The sequence below is a fragment of the Propithecus coquereli genome, unplaced genomic scaffold, assembly GCF_000956105.1.
Source record: "Propithecus coquereli isolate 6110/MARCELLA unplaced genomic scaffold, Pcoq_1.0 Scaffold44, whole genome shotgun sequence".
Taxonomy (NCBI): Eukaryota; Metazoa; Chordata; class Mammalia; order Primates; family Indriidae; genus Propithecus; species Propithecus coquereli.
The window spans coordinates 9,783,086-9,801,425 of NW_012150174.1; the positions used below are offsets into that span (position 1 = coordinate 9,783,086).

General features: G+C 37.1%; 1 protein-coding gene across 1 annotated transcript in view; it reads left to right on the forward strand.

Annotated features, from left to right (window-relative positions):
- The window catches only part of SBF2 (SET binding factor 2), a 518,495-nt gene that overhangs the window by 480,418 nt on the left and 19,737 nt on the right, over positions 1-18,340 (forward strand). The window contains exons 29-31 of the mRNA XM_012654180.1: positions 3,158-3,334; positions 3,842-3,943; positions 4,678-4,863. Of these exons, the coding sequence (XP_012509634.1) occupies positions 3,158-3,334; positions 3,842-3,943; positions 4,678-4,863 (465 nt within the window). The remainder of the gene's footprint in view (positions 1-3,157; positions 3,335-3,841; positions 3,944-4,677; positions 4,864-18,340) is intronic.

Sequence of the window (18,340 nt, forward strand, 5' to 3'; positions counted from 1 at the left end):
TTTTTAATTTCTATTTTTAGTTGACTTGCTAATTTTTTCTGTTTTTAGTAGAGACAGGGTCTTGATCTTGCTCAGGATGGTTTCGAACTCCTGAGCTCAAAAGATCCACCCACCTCAGCCTCCCAGAGAGTTAAATGTTTTTTAAGTCATACATTACAAAGTCAATTTTATTACCACCTATTATAGGAAATGAAAGTCATTTGTTAATTTGGAAATCCCCTCAAAATTTAGTCCAGTGCTCCAGTTAGCACTGGACAACCTAGACAGACCTTTGGCTGAACTGTGGAAGATAGGCTGTGAGCAGGTTACTCTTAGCAAGATCTCACATGCTTAGCCTTTAAGATGCCAGTGATTGAGTCATCTTTTCTGCAGCAGGCTGGCTTTGCTAGCTCCTAGACTGCTGCAATCACTTAGTCACAACCTTTACGGTAGAGGGCATGAAACTGCTGGTAATGCTCAATTTTCAAATCTGCATATGTGTCTTCTGATACAGCAGATAATTTTATATCCAGAAAATAGTTGGAACACTTTTCAGCAGCAATCCAGGGTTGCATGTACAGCCACCTTGGCACCAGTGCCCTTTCCAGAGCACAGACTTTCTACACTTTAGCATACCATTTACTCATGATCTAAATCACTCCCCAAGGTTTGGCTTCTAAATTCTCTCCTCTGCCATTCCCTTCGTACATCATTCCTCAGATTAGCTGTGTGATCGTGCATATTTGAGTAAGACTGACCACTTGGGATGCTTCCTTTTTTCCTACCCTCCCTTTCACCTGCCCTCCTTTCTTTTTTCCTTTCCGTCTTTACTCAATAAAGTATTATATTTTTAAAATGTAATTCTACCATCCTGGCACAATAGTTGTTAGCAATTTTATATGTTCCATTCAAGTTTTGTTGTTTATTAATTCAGTTGTGTCTGTAGAGTATGGCTCTATATCTGTCTGATGTGCACCACATTCTAGCTAGCACAGTCCTGTCCAGTTGCAGTTCTACACCTTTTGCTCCCAGCAAGGGAAGCATAAAGGAAAACCAGTAAATGACAGTAACTTATTCTAGAAATAATCTTGAATTTGGCCTTCTTTACCTTTTTTAAGTTCATAGACTTTAATATTTTATTAGTAGTAACAAATTCCTTATAGCCTAACAGTGTGTCTCAATAGTATGATTAATAATTCCTGGTTTATAAGGTAGGCATACCTATCTCAGTTTATAGTTGGGGAAATAGAAAGGAAAAGTAAACTATCTTTTATCTATTACAAATTTTTTTTAGTAATATAAAGGAACTCAATGTATATTTCTAGGTTCTTTATCTCAAGCCTTCACATCATGTTTCCATATTGTATATTAGTCTTCATAACTATTTTAGTCACTACTTAACATCCCATATTGTTGGATGTTTAGGTTTCTGTCTTCATCTTCTATATGTAAAATTGTAGTCACATTTCTAAGCATATAGGTTATTTTTTTAAATGAGATATTATGCAATTGACTAAGGTGGTTTTTTTTCCCTGTTAGATTATTTCCTTAGAGCACCTTCCTAAAAATGCAATTATTAAGACAAAGGAACTTTTTCTTTCTTGATACATATTTTTTTAAAAACCTGAGGCATTTTTGCTTTTACTTTTAAAATTTTAATAGGAATTTTTTTTAATCTAAAATAACCAATATAAAATATTAAACAGACCCTATATATAAGACCTTGGCAGCAGGTTTTTAAATTGTGGTAAGATACACATAACAAAACTTACCATCTTAATCATTTTTAAGCGTACAATTCAGTATTATTAGGTACATTCACATTGCTGTGCAACCAATCTCCAGAAAGCAGCTTTACTCTTAGAAAAGCAAATGGTCCATTAGAGTAATTCAGACAGAATGTAAAGAAAGTGGAAAGAATCTGAGGAGATTAATTCATACCTTGGCATGAAAAATTAGAGGACTTTTAAATCTTCTTCAGAGCTAGTCAACCAGATTATCAAAATGAAATATAGCAATGAGCCATCAGTGTAGCATTCTTTAATAACAAATGCACTAGCTCATACCTCGCAGAGAATAAATTCATATGAATTAAAGATATAAATGAAAAAGTACTCAAATAAATACAGGTTGATACATATGTACTATTGAGTGAAAAAGTATTATCCCAAAGATAGACATCAACAAAACCATTCACATTTTAATGTATTTAATTTTTTACTACTGACTTTATAAAAGTAACCACAATATTAGTACTCTTGGGGCAGTGAAATAGTGATTTTTATTTCTTTCTCAATGTTTATCGCTACTTTTTTTTTTTTTTTTTTTAAAGACAGAGTCTTGCTCTGTCACCCGGGCTAGAGTGTAGTAGCGTCCTTAAAGCTCACAGCAACCTCAAACTCCTGGGCTCAAGTGATTCTCCTGCCTCAGCCTCCAAAGTAGCTGGGATTATAGGCACATGCCACCACACCCAGTTACTTTTTCTACTTTTTTGTGGAGACAGGAGTCTCACTGTGTTGCTCAGGCTGGTCTCAAACTCCCAGCCTCAAGCAATCCTCCCACCTTGGCCTCTCAAAATGCTATAATTATGGGTGTGAGCCACCATGCCCGGCCTATCTCTACTTTTTTTTTCCATTTTTTACTATGATTATGTTTTACTTGCTTAATAAGAAACAAATATGTGTATATCTATAAACTTTAATATGTACAGTCTGGAACTCCAATAGTATATTACCTTTCCATTATCATATGCATCTTGGAAAGACCTTAGTTTACACTGTTGCATTAATCATACTGTCCTTGTGTCATTGGTTCCTCTTTAAACTTTCATGTTCATAGCCTTATAATTGACTTACATTTGGTGTTATAAGCTCCATCAAGTTCCAGCTTACCAGTGGTCTCTTCAAGTTTTCAGAATGACAGCACTCTTAAGCTAAGTAATCTGCCTCTAGAAAGGACTAGACTTGCCATTCCAGGCAAACCACAAGACTGTCCTGAATGGCTCTTTCTAGCAATACTGACAGATTAGCCACACAAGATTGATTTTCTTGACCTATTGCAGCCTCTGCAGCTATTTGGCTTCAACTAACTGTATATTATTAAGCATTACCCTGTTAAAAACATTGCTCTTTTAACTATACTTCTTCATCTGCCTAATTCTATGCATCTTCATCCACAGAGCTTCAAGGTAGAATTTGCTTTAAACTGTGAATTTGTTCCTGTTGAATTTCATGAAATCCGACAAGTAAAAGCCAGTTTTAAGAAGCTGATTAGGGCTTGTATCCCAAGCACCATCCCTACTGACTCAGAAGTAACCTTCCTGAAAGCGCTGGGAGACTCTGAATGGTTTCCACAGGTAATGTCTGGAGCAACTTGTCTTATAACTCAAGGAAAAAGAGGCCCAAATAGTGCACAAATCAGCTGTTTAGTATATTCACAATGTTGTGGAACCATCACCACTGTCTAATTCCAGAAAAATTATGAGTATCTGAAATAGAACTTACTATAATCATGAAAAAACAAATTTTAAATTCAATAACTTTGCTAGGAAGGCCATTTAGAATCTTTCTGTCTCTTCCAATCTATGGAATTATAGTTCTACTTCTGAGGAGATCATTTAAGCTTATTTTATTTTATTATGTGTTATCTCGATGTACTATTTTAAAATGTGGCTACTTTTTAAAAGTATCATTGTTTAATCATGATTTGACAAGAACTTTAAGTATCTAAAACATCAGTGGTTCTTTTGTCCAAGTGCTTTATCCCTAACTTGTTTAATTACCCACAGTTGATAGCAAGTCTGACTGTCCTCTGTGCTCAGAAAGTGCTTGATCCAATTGTGGCCTCCTTTCCTGTCTCTTAGCTTCACAGGATAATGCAGCTGGCTGTGGTTGTATCAGAAGTACTTGAGAATGGTTCCTCAGTTTTGGTCTGTTTGGAAGAAGGCTGGGACATCACCACACAAGTAAACTATTATATATATTTTCAGATACTTAGTTTTATATTTGTATTTCAGTTTAGTTGTTTTTAAATTCTACAGATGAATCTTTTATATAACAAGTAATGCGTTTATGGACAGAGAAAGTCACATGTTAAACCCCACCTGGTATCTATCAGGAAGCACTGTACTATGAGCTTTCAGGCCCTACGTACCCTGGAGCTCTGGCTTGGGGCATCAGGCTCTCACATACAAAGATGTACCGGGCAAGCTTGCAGATAGAGTCCTTGACCAGCAGTGTGGGACATGGACCATCCTTCCTGGGTTTTGGAATTCCAGTCCATTCCCTGGCTCTCTATAAGTCCCTCCTTTACTCACTCCAGAGTGAAAAGGAAAAGTATAAATTCAAACTACATTAAGACATTAATCTACACCTGCCAAAAAGCATAATTGGTGTGAACTGATCCTCTGGCCTCTAATTAACTTAGGAAAGGTTACAGTCAGCTAACTGGCCAGTTAAGGATTAAAATCTTAATTAACTGAAAGAAAACATGTAGCCAAAATGAATTTGAGTCATAGTTTTTACTGGAAAGTTTGCAGAAGTCATTTGAGTGGCTGTCCTGGAGCAGTTAGTGAACAAATCTGCTGTCCAGGTAACTTTGCTTATGAATAGCTATCATCAAATGGAAGTGCGTTTATCTAAGCAACAGGACTTTTTCAGGACTGAAATTAATGAAGAATCCATCCTGCTTGTGCCCTAGGTGACATCCCTGGTTCAGTTACTGAGTGATCCCTTTTATAGGACACTTGAAGGCTTCCGGATGTTGGTCGAGAAAGAGTGGCTCTCTTTTGGTCACAAATTCAGTCAGCGGAGCAGCTTGACCCTCAACTGTCAGGGTAGTGGTTTTGCTCCAATCTTCTTACAGTTTTTGGACTGTGTACACCAGGTAAGTAGAGTATGCTTAAATTGACTTGGTATGAAGGAAAAAAAAAAAGTGCTAGCATTTATTGAGCATTGTGATGCCATGCCAGGTACCTTCTTGTCATAACTGATTGACTCAGCCATAGGACATGCTGAAATCTTAGCAGCAAACTCCTGGGAATGGATAAGAAAAAAAACTACTTGGTTTCTGAAACTAGTACAGCTAAGCTGGCTATTGGGCTTGCCCCCAAGTGAGATAGCCAGTACTCTAAATTACTGTCTCCAAAGAAGAAGAGCAAACTTGGGCTTGTTCTATGAGAACATTTGGGCAAGGGTAGAGCAAAAATCTCTAGGTAACGGCAGGGCCTGAAATCCAGCACATGGTCTTCCCAGTTTGGGAGGAACTTAGCTTGTGCTTGGGAACATAGGAGGTAGACCCTAACTCCTAGAGAATCCGGGCCCAGCCCAGGCAGGCCTATGAACACTGGCTCAGTTCTACTGGGTGACCTGATCAGGGCTAATCAAGAGGCCAGACAGAAGTCCGGTATATAATCCCTTTAAGCCCATTGAGGCTAGGGGAGGTATGAATGCTCTAGGCTCCCTTCTGCCGTCATCCCAGGTACGTCAGATACACACTTCTTGATGGGGCCTTAGTCAGGATTGGGCTTGAGAATTGGATGGCTCTGGGCTTGCAAGCTGAAGGCTAAATTAGGCTAGGAAATATTTCCAGCTTTGTTTCATTTGACCACAATCCCACGGGTAAACGAATGGGTTCTGGCATGTCAAACATATTTGTGGGAACAGTGAGCCTCTTTGAAATACACTGGCCTCAAGTATCAACTGAAAGGAAAGGTGGAATGTTTTCAGGAACCAGAATTGGAAGTAAATCTTATGAAGAGGACAAGTTAGTGTGTGGTTATGTTTTGTTTTGTTTTTGTTCTATTATTCACTTGATCAGCTTTATTAATTCACTATATACTTTTTAAAAATAGCAGCTTTATTGAACTATATGTACCATACAGTTCACCTATTTAAAGTGTTCAATTCAATAGCTTTTAGTATATTCATAGAGTTGTGCGATGATTACTATAATCAATTTTAGAATATTTTATCACTCCAGAAAGAAACTCCATACCCATTAGCAGTGAGTTTCCATAGCCCCACCACCACCACCACCCACCCACAAGAGGCCATGTTTTTTATTGCTCCAGTTTACTCCTTAAAGAAAAGACTTATTAAATAATTTCAATTGGTCTGTCCAAGCAGCATCTGGAGGAGCTGGTCATAAGATTAAGCTTGTACTTTTAAATTAAACTCTGAAGCAAATTAGTATACTGTATTTCTTTTCTGCTTGAATACTAGCCCTTTTATTCATACTCCTTTTGGCAAATAGATGAGGGAGAAAGGTGGAAACCACTGGCTCTGAAACAGCTTAGGAGAGGAGAGGATAGAGGAGCAGGCATCTCTTCTCACTTCTAGATCGGTGAAAGCATATGAGCTCTTCATGAAAGTACTTATTATCTTGCTTATTATCTTATTCTTACCAAATGCACGAGGCTATTTCCTGCCTCCATTTACCACTACGACTAACAATTATTGCTAATATGTATTATTGCTTACTGTGTGCCAGGCATGGTTCTGAGAACTACATACGTTATTTCATGATTTCTTTCTGAGCAATCTTTGAACCTTTTCCTGACCCCTCTCATTTATATTCCTAATGAGTCATGTACAGACTTCTCTGGTAGCATGTATAATACTAAAGTATATTTAGTATGTGTCTATTGCCCTCTACTTAGACTAAGAATTCCTGGGAACAGAGACTATGTCATGTTAGTTCTTCATATCCCTAGTATCTAACGCAATTATAATTTCAGTCTCTGGAATATAATAGACATTCGATAAATATGTAATATCAATAAATAAATGGTAATTTGAAAGACTGCAAGTCTTGTTTATGCTCTCACCACCCTTCATCAAGACCATCTAATATCCTAAGTGGAATTGCTAACATAATCTTATTATTCCCTCTGAAAAAATCTTCAGGGCAAGCAAACAAAAACCTTCAGTGGCTCCACATTTCCTAAAGAATTACTCTTCCCCCTATCCAATTTCAATATAATAATGGAGTCATCACCTTGTCAAAATTTCCCTTGAAAAGATCTTAAGGATCTTCACTGTAAGCCTAAGTTCTGTCCATTAAATGCACACAACCAGCATTGAAATCATTTCTCTGATAATTCAGTGGAATACTAGATGAACCATTTGATTTTATTTTGGGGTCTATAGTTTATAAAAAAGCATATTGTTGCTGGGTGCGGTAGGTCATGCCTATAATCCCAGCATTTTGGGAGGCCCAAGTGGGAGGATTGCTTGAGGCCAGGAGTTTGAGACAAGCCTAGGCAACATAATGAGAGCCTGTCTCTACAAAGAAAAAGGTTTAAAAATAAGCTGGGCACAGGGGTGTGCACCTGTAGTCCTAGCTACTCAGTAGGCTGCAGCAGGAAGATTGCTTGAGCCTAGAAGTTCGAGGTTGCAGTGAGGTATGATGACACCAGTGCACTGTAGCTTAGGCAACAGAGCGAGTCCCCATCTCTTTTTAAAAAAAAAAAAAAAAAAAAAGCATATTGTTAAATATTAAAATCACAATCCCTATAATGAGATTTTTACAATTAAAGAGCATGTAGGAACAGAAACCAAATGAGGAAATGCCATCTTCCACCTAAATTTGACTCTGAGGCATAAACTCATTGAGAGTTTATTCATGTCAACATTTTTTTTTACTAAGGATTAAACTGAACCCATGTTGACTTTTTTTTTTTTTTTTTTTTTTTTTTTTTTTTTGAGACAGAGTCTCACTCTTTTGCCCGGGCTAGAGTGAGTGCTGTGGCGTCGGCCTAGCTCACAGCAACCTCAAACTCCTGGGCTCAAGTGATCCTTCTGCCTCAGCCTCCCAAGTAGCTGGGACTACAGGCACGCGCCACCATGCCCGGCTAATTTTTTCTATATATTTTTAGTTGTCCAGATAATTTCTTTCTAATTTAAGTAGAGGCAGAGTCTCGCTCTTGCTCAGGCTGGTCATGAACTCCTGAGCTCAAACAATCCGCCCACCTCGGCCTCCCAGAGAGCTAGGATTACAGGCTTGAGCCACCGCGCCCAGCCGACTTTTTTTTTTTAACAAGGTATGAGAGAGGCACATCTCACATAGGAGTGTGAAAACCCAATTATCACACTTCCATGTTGACTTTTTGTTTTTAAGAATTAAACTAAGCCTAGGCTGTTTGTGTAACAAACTTCTTTATTGAGCCTTCTAAAATAGCATTCATAGGTACATAGAAAAATGTCCCTAGCTGGGCGTGGTGGGTCATGCCTAGCTGGGCGTGGTGGGTCATGCCTGTAGTCCTAGCACTCTGGGAGGCTGAGGCAGGAGGATCGCTTGAGCTCAGGAGTTCAAGACCAGCCTGAGCAAGAGCGAGACCCCATCTCTAGTAAAAATAGAGAAAAATTAGCCAGGCAACTAAAAATAGAAAAAATTTGCTAGGCGTGGTGGCTCGAACCTGTAGTCCCAACTACTCAGGAGGCTGAGGCAGGAGGATCACTTAAGCCCAGGAGTTTGAGGTTGCTGTGAGCTAGGCTGACGCTGTCACACTCTAGCCTGGGCAACATAGTGAGACTGTGCCTCAAAAAAAGAAAAGGAAAATGTCCCTATTTTCAGTTTCACATATTTTTGCCCTAAAATTAACGTAATTTAAGGCTTTTTATTTCTGCTACAATTAAAATTTTTTACTTTATTGTATATCATGTTGAAGTAATGCCTTCAGATTTCACAAGGTGAAACAGAGTTTAGAAATGAGTAAGTTTGACTCCTGCTTACATAAATGAGGGGCTAAGACCCTGAAGACAACTTCCCCCACAGAAAACAGCTATAAAACCCAGACATGGGGAAAGAAGACTTTTCAGCAAGTGGTATTAGAATAACTGGCTATCTGTATGGAAAAGTGTGAACCTTGACCCCTATCTCACATCATTCACATAAATTTATTTGAAATGGATCAGAGACCTAAATAGCTAGAGGAAGTTCTTCAAACAGAAAAGAAACGATAGAAGAAGGAATTTGGGGATATCAGGAAGGAAAAAAGAACAGAAAATTAAAATATGACTAAATACAATAAACTTTTCTTGAGTTTTCTAAATTATGTTTGACAGTTGAAGCAAAAAGTATACATAGAAGAAATAGTTAAGATAATTATAAATGGGGGAGCATAAAGGGAAGTAAGGTTTTTACACTTCACTGAAACTGGTAAATGTCAACACCAGTAGACTATAAGATATATAATGTAATACCTACAGCAATCACTAAAAAAATAAATAAATAAAAAATAAAGAGATACATTCAAAAATACTATAGATAAATCAAAATGGAATTTTTAAAAATATTCAAGTAACCCACAGAAGGCAAACAAAAAGACAATAAACAGCGGACAAAAAAATAAAATGGCAGACTTAATCACTAACATATCAATAATTACATTAAATGTAACTGGTCTAAATATATCATGACCTAACTATGGCTGTTTTTAAGAAATTCACTTCATATATAACAGTGTTGTTCATAGCAGCTTTATTTATAATAGCCAAAAACTAGTCGGGGGTGCAAACTGTCCTATAATAGGAGAATGGCTAAACAAACTGTCATCTATCCATACCATGCACTAGTTACTACTTAACAATAAAAAGGAATGAATTATTAATATATGCAACAATGTAAAAGAATCTCAAGGACATTATATTGAATGGAAATAAGCAATCTTAAAGGGTCTCACATACTGTATGATTCCATTTATATAACGCTCTCAAAATGACAAGATCATAGAAATAAAGAATAAATTATTGATTAGCAAGGATTCAAGATAGTGGGGGACAAATAGCCAAAGCAATCCTAAGCAAAAAGAGCAAAGCTGGAGGCATCACATTCCCTGACTTCAAATTATACTACAAGGCTATAGTAACCAAAACAGCATGGTACTGGTATAAAAATAGACACATAGATCAATGGAACAGAATAGAAAACCCAGAAGTAAAGCCACATACTTACAGCCAACTGATCTTTGACAAAGTCAACAAGAACATACACTGGGGAAAGGATACCCTCTTCCATAAATGGTGCTGGGAAAATTGGATAGCCATATGCAGAAAAATGAAACTGGACCCCTCTCTCTCAGCATATACAAAAATCAACTCAAGATAGACGAAAGACTTGAATGTCAGATCTGAAACTATAAAAATACTAGAAGAAAACCTAGAAAAAATTCGTCTGGACATTGGTCTAGGCAAAGAATTCATGACTAAGACCTCAAAAGTATAAGCAACAAAAATAGATAAATGGGACTTAATTAAACTAAAAAGCTTCTGCAGAGCAAAAGAAATAATCAACAGAGTTAAAAGATAACCTACAAAATGGGAGAAAATATTTACAAACTATACATTCTACAGGGGACTAATATCCAGGATTTATGAGGAACTCAACAACAACAACAACAAAAAATAATCCCATTTAAAAGTGGGACATGAATAAACATTTTTCAAAAGAAAAAGAAATGGATAGGCATATCAAAAAATGTTCAACATCACTAATCATCAGAGAAATGCGACTTAAACCACAATGAGATATCATCTTATACCAATCAAAATGGCTATTACTAAAAAGGCAAAAAAACGAAAGATGTTGGCAATGATGTGGAGAAAAGAGAACTCTTAAACACTGTTGGTGGGAATGTAAATTAGTACAACCTCTATGGAAAACAGTATGGAGAGTTCTCAAAGAACTAAAACAATCCAGCAATGCCACTACTGGGTATCTACCCAAAGGAAAAGAAATAAATATATCAAAAAGATACTCGAAACTGGTATGTTTATTGCAGCACTATTCACAGTGGCAAAGATACGGAATCAACCTTTGTCTATCAGCAGAAGATTGGGTAAAGAAAATGGGGTATATATACATGATGGAATACCATACAGCCATTAAAAAGAATGAAATCCCGTCTTTTGCAGCAACATGGATGGAACCGGAGGCCATTATTTTAAGTGAAACAACTCAGACTCAGAAAGACAAATAACACATGTTCTCACTTATAACTGGGAACTAAATAATGTGTTCACATGGAAAGAGAGTATGGAAATGATGGGCAATAGAGACTTGGAGGGGTGGGAGGTAGGCGAGAGGTGGATGATGGGAAGTTGCTTAGTGGGTACAACATGCATTGCTGTAGTGTTGGGTGCACTGAGGCCCTCGGTGCACCACAATACAATACGTCAATTTGGCAAAATTACACTTATACCCCATGAATATATGTAGAAATTTTTTTAAAAGTTTTTAAAGATAGTGGGGGAGAAGCAAATGGGTGTGACTATATAAGGGTTTTTCGCATGAAAAACAAACCAAATTTCTATCAACTGATGAACAGATGAACAAATTCTGGCATATTCATACAATGGAATACTGCTCAGCACACAAAAGGAATGAAATATTAATATATACAACAACATGATGAATCTTGTGATCATTATGCCCATTGAAAGAAGCCAGACAGAAAAGACTACATACTATTATATATAAGATTATTTATATGAAATTCTAAAAGAGGCAAAACCATAGTGACTGAAAGCAGAGCAGTGATCGCCTGGGGCCAGTGATCAGGGAGGGATCGACTACAAAGGGCAAGAGCAAACATTTTAGGATCACAGAACTGTTCTGTATGTTGATTGTGGTGGTAGTTACACAACTGTGTTGAATCACCAAAACTAATCAAACTATACGCTTAAAATAGGGAAATTTTATTCTAGGTAAATTATACTTCAATAAACATGAAGAAAACCTTAATTAGTAAGTCCAACATCTCAATAAACTGGAGTTCCAGAAAAAGAAAACTGCAGCTATCTTGTTTCTTCAGAGAAGAATTTGTCACGCTGGTGCTTAGAGAGTATTTATAAGCCTGGCTGCATGCTTTCAGGAAGCAAGGCTGGAAGTGGGTCCAGGGAAATCCCAGTTCAGTGTGTAGACTTTTACTTTTTTCTATGCTATTTTCATTCTGAAGTCTCATCACTAACCCCGTTGTGCCTGGTATTCCCAAGCCTAGAGCTTATCAGGTTTGGTTTTTTCAGAAAATAAACCTCTACTCTCTTGTTCTAAAAAGACTAATCATATAACTACGTGGGGACCCTGAGGGCTAACCACTGCTTCCATAGACTTCCAACTAGTCCCCATTTTAGCCCCCATTTCACCCCTACATTAGTCAGTACTTGGGCCTCTGTGTCCTAAGCCTTTCTGGGTTTACACAGCAAATCGTTTTCCTCCTGTAGGCATCCCACTGTAGCTTCTCCCCTTCTATCATTTACTGCCATTCTTCATTCTATTTTCCATCTTTCAAAAATTTGCTGAATTGCTTTGGCCTGATACTGTGTCTCTTCCTATTCTCCCCACTCCTTTTTTGGGTTTTTTACCTCTTAAAGATTTCTTTAATTTTGTGTGGAGGTGGTAAGGATTTCAGGGGAATGAGCTTGTATAGCTGAATTTGGCTTTAGTTAAATGTACTACTAAATGTGTTAAATCTCTATGTTCAACTTGCAGAATTCAGCATACCTAAACGTTAGAGTCATCAAAAGAATCCACTTACAATCAGTATGAGTTAGGATTAAGACATACTGTCCTCTTCACAGATGGGAATATCATTGTGTCCAATTTTACATTTCGTTGTTGGGGTTGGAGTGGGAGTGTGAGAAGTATAGAATGTTAAAAGGTAACCTGTATTCTTTGAGTACCCCTTAAGTGTTATGAATAAAGCAATTTAACATAAACTAAAATGCAGTATAAGTTATATTACTGTTATCTTTATAATAAATGCTAAAACTACAAAATGTTAAGTTATATAAAACTTAGGGTATATATTTAACTTCTGCTTATTTTTTTAAATAAAGAGTTAAAATTCAGGCCGGGCGCGGTGGCTCACGCCTGTAATCCTAGCTCTCTGGGAGGCGGAGGCGGGCGGATTGTTTGAGCTCAGGAGTTCGAGACCAGCCTGGGCAAGAGCGAGACCCCGTCTCTACCAAAAATAGAAAGAAATTAAATGGACAGCTAAAAATATATAGAAAAAAATTAGCCGGGCATGGTGGCGCATGCCTGTAGTCCCAGCTACTCGGGAGGCTGAGGCAGTAGGATCGCTTGAGCCCAGGAGTCTGAGGTTGCTGTGAGCTAGGCTGACGCCACGGCACTCTAGCCCGGGCAACACAGTGAGACTCTGTCTCAAAAAAAAAAAAAAAAAAAAGAGTTAAAATTCAAATCTTCTATATAAACCAGTTTGTTCTGAAATCAAAAACAAGTTGACTTTTAATGAAAGCCCAATTATTGGTAAGGAAATGCTTCACAAACTGTAGCAAGTAATATTGTTCAGGGTCTAATGACCCCATTAGTATGATTTCAACTCTACCACGTTAAAATTTTTTTAATTAAAAAATATATTTTTTTAAAAATTTGCCTGAACCCTCTTTTGACTTACTACCTCACACATAATAACCTAAGTGTAGACAAGTCATGGCAAAGCAAGCATATGACCTTAATTTGGCAATATTTAAAGGATGCTTGGCTACAATAGGTGAAGCAAGTTATTTTGTGCTGAAAAGGGATTGTTTATTCATTCAAAAACAGAGGAGTCTAAGAAGACTATAGTTAACAAATAGTGCTTCTGACCTTTGCTGACTTAATTACAAGGTAGAGTTTCATCATCTCCTACATACTGGTTTTAGGCATTAGAAAACGCCTTCTGTGAATGCCTTTCAAGTGAACACTAGTGCTTTACATGACTCTGGCTTTTACCAAATAATTTGAATTAGTGCTGTCCTCAGTCTCTCAGGGACACAAAACAGAGCCAGGCCCAAGAACATTAAAAAAAAAAAAAAAAAAAGTTCAAAATTACACAGCAGCAAGTGAAACTTTCCGGGGTGGAATGTGTTCCATGCTTATTAACAGTTTCTAATATGCTGAATGCCAAAAGGCATCCATGGACATATGCCTAGACTTGTCCATTAGTACTAATAAAGTTACAAAGAAAACAGATGAAGCACTGATCTTAAATTAGAACTGCCTCATCATATAAAAAGCCATTGTTTACGCCAGTATATCCAGGTGTCGAATTATAAATGCTAGATCACTGTTTCATAATAGCAACATCTGGCAGATTTTTTGCTTCTAAAAGAAATTGGCTTAGCTCGAATGATATCATTACAGGACGCTTCCTTTTCTTAAAACAGTTGAGCCAAATTCAAAAGGAAAATACATTCAAAATACAAATACGAAATTTTTACATAAAATTTCTTTTTAAAACACAGTACCAAGGCAAAAAAATATATATAATATGAATGAAAACATAAAGTATAAGAAAGCATCCGCTTTATTTCAGCATTAAAGTAAATCCTTGAGAGAGCATCTTAGAACTTTTTCATTATTTCCCTACTTCAAGAAAAACAACAGTTTTGACTTTGCCTTCGAAGTTTATTCAAATTGTAAACTGACTCACTCTTGTCTGGCTTTGTGATGTGATTCTCCTCATGGTTACTATGTGCCAGCACTATGCTAGGTCCTATCCCAAAGAGAAAAGCTATTATTTGCCTTTTGAAGATAGCTAAGCTGTTCCCACACCAGTTGGTTACTCTAAAATATATCCATTAATATTGGCAAAATAGCTGCAGTTGATGGATTCATGGCATATTTAGGAGTTTCTGCTTCCCATCCAACTGAAAACTGGCAAAACTGACATAATCCAAGCTGTTTTATAACAAAGCAATTTTGCACCAATGCTTTCAATATTTGAGCCCATATAATACGAATGATTTAAAAATCTTATGTAAAATGTTATGCACAAGTACAAAGTACACAATATTTGTTTAATCTTAATTTGTGAAATAAAAATTAATATTAGGTACTTATTCTTCTAGGGTTCGTCTAACCCTAGACGAACACAGTTTCGTCACATTTTGATATCATTCTATATAGTGTCTCTTGTAGCTCAATATTTATAATTCCTGAAAGCAGAATCCAATTTTAATGTATTACATTTCATTTCCAAAATGTTGATCTTTCCTGGGATTTGAGTCATAGCTTATTTTTATGGGCCTTTAAATTTTACAAAGTACTTAATGGCACATAGGCAAAAAATAAGACCCTATAAATTCATGTTTCTCCACATTCCATTTCATATTCTCTTCTTATAAATAAGTGAAGTTGGCAGGTTTCACTCCACAATGGAAAATAAAACTAAAATGCTTCACACAGCTTATTCTTTTAAGTCTGAGATAAATGCAAAATTATTATCTTCAGCAATATAAATGCAAAATTATTTTGAACAACAGAATCGAGATGATACCTTAGAGAGGCCTAAAACTCTATTTGTCAGCATATTTAGGAAAATATATAGAATTAATTTACTGACTGAGATGCCTATCATTCCCAATTCTACATAATATAACAGGGCTAAATTTATTTGAAGCACACTTGCCTTTAGGCACCAAAAATCTTGTGGCCAAAAATAAAGAAAACTAATGAAACCAAAAGCTATTCTTTGGGAAGATGAATAAAATAAAACCTCTAGCCAGACTGACTGAAGAAAAAAGGAAGACACAAATTACCAGTATTAGAAATGAAAAAGATAACATCTCTACAGATCCTACAAATATCAAAAAAAATCATAAGGGAATATTAAAATCAACTATATGCTAATAAAATCAACAATTTAGATGAAATGGACAAATTTTCCTTGAAAGACACAAAGGATCCCACTCAAGAAGAAATATACATAACTTGTATAGACGTATGTCTATTAAGGAAATTGAAATTGTATTGAAAATCTTTCCACGCTGAAAACTTCAGGTCCAAGTGGCTTCACTGATAAATTCTAAGCATTTAAGGAAGAAATAACAGCAATTCTATAAAAACTCTTCCTGAAAATGGAAACAAAGGGAATACTTCCCAACTCAATCCATAAAGCCAACATTGCCTTAGCCTGACAAAGACAGGAAAAGAAAACTATAGACTAGTATCCCTGATGATCATAGATTAAAATTTTCTAATCCAAATTTTAGGAAATCAAATCCAACAATATATAAAAAGGGTGATATACCATGGCTAAGTGGGGTCTGTCCAGGAATGCACAATTGGTTTCACTTTCTAAAGCAAACAATGTAATTCACCATAATACGAAAATAAAATAAGAAAAACTATATGGTAATCTCATTAGATGCAGAAAAAACATTTGACAAAATGTAACATTTATTCCTTATAAAAATTCTTAGGAAACTAGGAATAGAAGTGTCAGGGAAGAAGTACAATTTTTCCTTAACTCTCTTAAGTTCGTAGTTGGGATAGACTCCTGTGACAAAAGACAGATTAACAAGAGGAAAACTAAGAAAGTTTAGTAACACGTGCAGTGCACATCATACGAGAGAAACCTCAGTGAAAAGTAACTCAAGGCAGGCCGGGCGTGGTGGCTCACGCCTGTAATTCTAGCACTCTGGGAGGCCGAGGCAGGCGGATTGTTTGAGCTCAGGAGTTCGAGACCAGCCTGAGCAAGAGCAAGACCCCATCTCTACTAAAAAAAATAGAAAGAAATTATCTGGACAACTAAAAATATATATAAAAAAAATTAGCCGAGCATGGTGGTGCATGCCTGTAGTCCCAGCTACTCGGGAGGCTGAGGCAGAAGGATCGCTTGAGCCCAGGAGTTTGAGGTTGCTGTGAGCTAGGCTGATGCCATGGCACTCACTCTAGCCAGGGCAACAAAGCGAGACTCTGTCTCAAAAAAAAAAAAAAAAAAGTAACTCAAGGCAGACAGCAGACACTGGGACTCCAAGATGACATCACTTGTACCAGTGAAGGAGAAGAAATTCATGGATATCAAATTAGGGGAATTGCCAAGCTGAACATTGATGTGGGATTTTATACCTGAAGATATTGTTGGAATGTTTCAAAGAGGTTACTACCAGTATTACAACAGGTACATCAATGCAAAGAAACGGAGCATCACTGGGGTGTCTATGGTGCTGGCAGCTTAGGTGCTTTTCAGCTACTGCCTTTCTTACAAAGAATTCAAACATGAGTGGCCATGCAAGTACCACTGAAGAGAGGCCAGTAGGGACAGCACACTCTGCACTCTTGACTATGACCTCTTTGGTTTGGCACCACTCCAGGAGATACTCAATCATTGCTGAATCCTTTCATATCCTAATTGAGAATTAATGCCCAATATAAAATATTAGATGACTGGTATGGGTAAAAAAAAAAAAAAAAAAGTTACTCAAGGTAGTGGCTTAGAACACTGGGATATATAGCATTTTTAACAAAGAATAATAAAGTTTAGAGAAGTAGCAAGGCAAAAAGAAAAGCCATTTTAAGTTTCCAAAGGTGGGAAACTGTGCAGAGGAAAACATGGGAAGAAACTAATGGAGTAAGGTTTGTTTACAGATTTCTCTGGTGCCTCTGGGCTGGTAAGAGTTGTCTCCAGTGAAGGAGAATTTATATCCTATATCCTGTCTTTAGGTAGGAAGCCAAGGGAGAAAGAGTTCTTTCTCTGTTTGCTACTTCTTAATTTCCTTAGCTCAAAAATATTTACGTCAAAGAGGCATATTTTGGGGTAACATATTCTGGTTTCCTTAAGAGGGGAACTTCCATAAACTAACAGAGATTATCTACTTCTAAAAAACGTACAACTAACATCCTACTTAATGGTGAAAGACTGGATGCTTTCCCCCTAAGATCAGAAACAAGATATTGAGGCCAAGCATAGTGGCTCACACCTGTAATCCCAGCACTCTGGGAAGTGGAGGGAGGAGGATCGCTTGAGGCCAGGAGTTCAAGACCAGCCTGGGCAACATAGCGAGACACCATCTCTACAAAAAAATTAAAATTAGCCAGGCATGGTGGCATGTGCCTGTTTTCCTAGCTACTTGGGAAGCTGAGGCTAGAGGACCCCCTTGAGCCCAGGAGTTCAAGTCTACAGTGAGCTATGATCATACCACTGCACTCCAGCCTGGGCAACAGAGCCAGGCCCTGTCTCAAAACAAAAACAAAAACAAGATGTTGATGTCTGCTTCACCACTTCTATTTAACATTATACGGAAGTTGCTAGCCATGCAACAAGGCAAAAAAAAAAAAAGAGAAAATAATAAAAGACATCTGCACTGGAAAGGAAGCAAAACTGCCTTTATTCATAAACAGCATGATTGTTTATGGAATCTATAAAAAAGATAGCTATTAGAATAAGTGAGTATAGCAAGGCTGCATAATACATGATCAATATACAAAAATCAATTTTAGGCCGGGCGCGGTGGCTCACGCCTGTAATCCTAGCACTCTGGGAGGCAGAGGCGGGTGGATTGTTTGAGCTCAGGAGTTCGAAACCAGCCTGAGCAAGAGCAAGACCCCGTCTCTACTAAAAATAGAAAGAAATTAATCG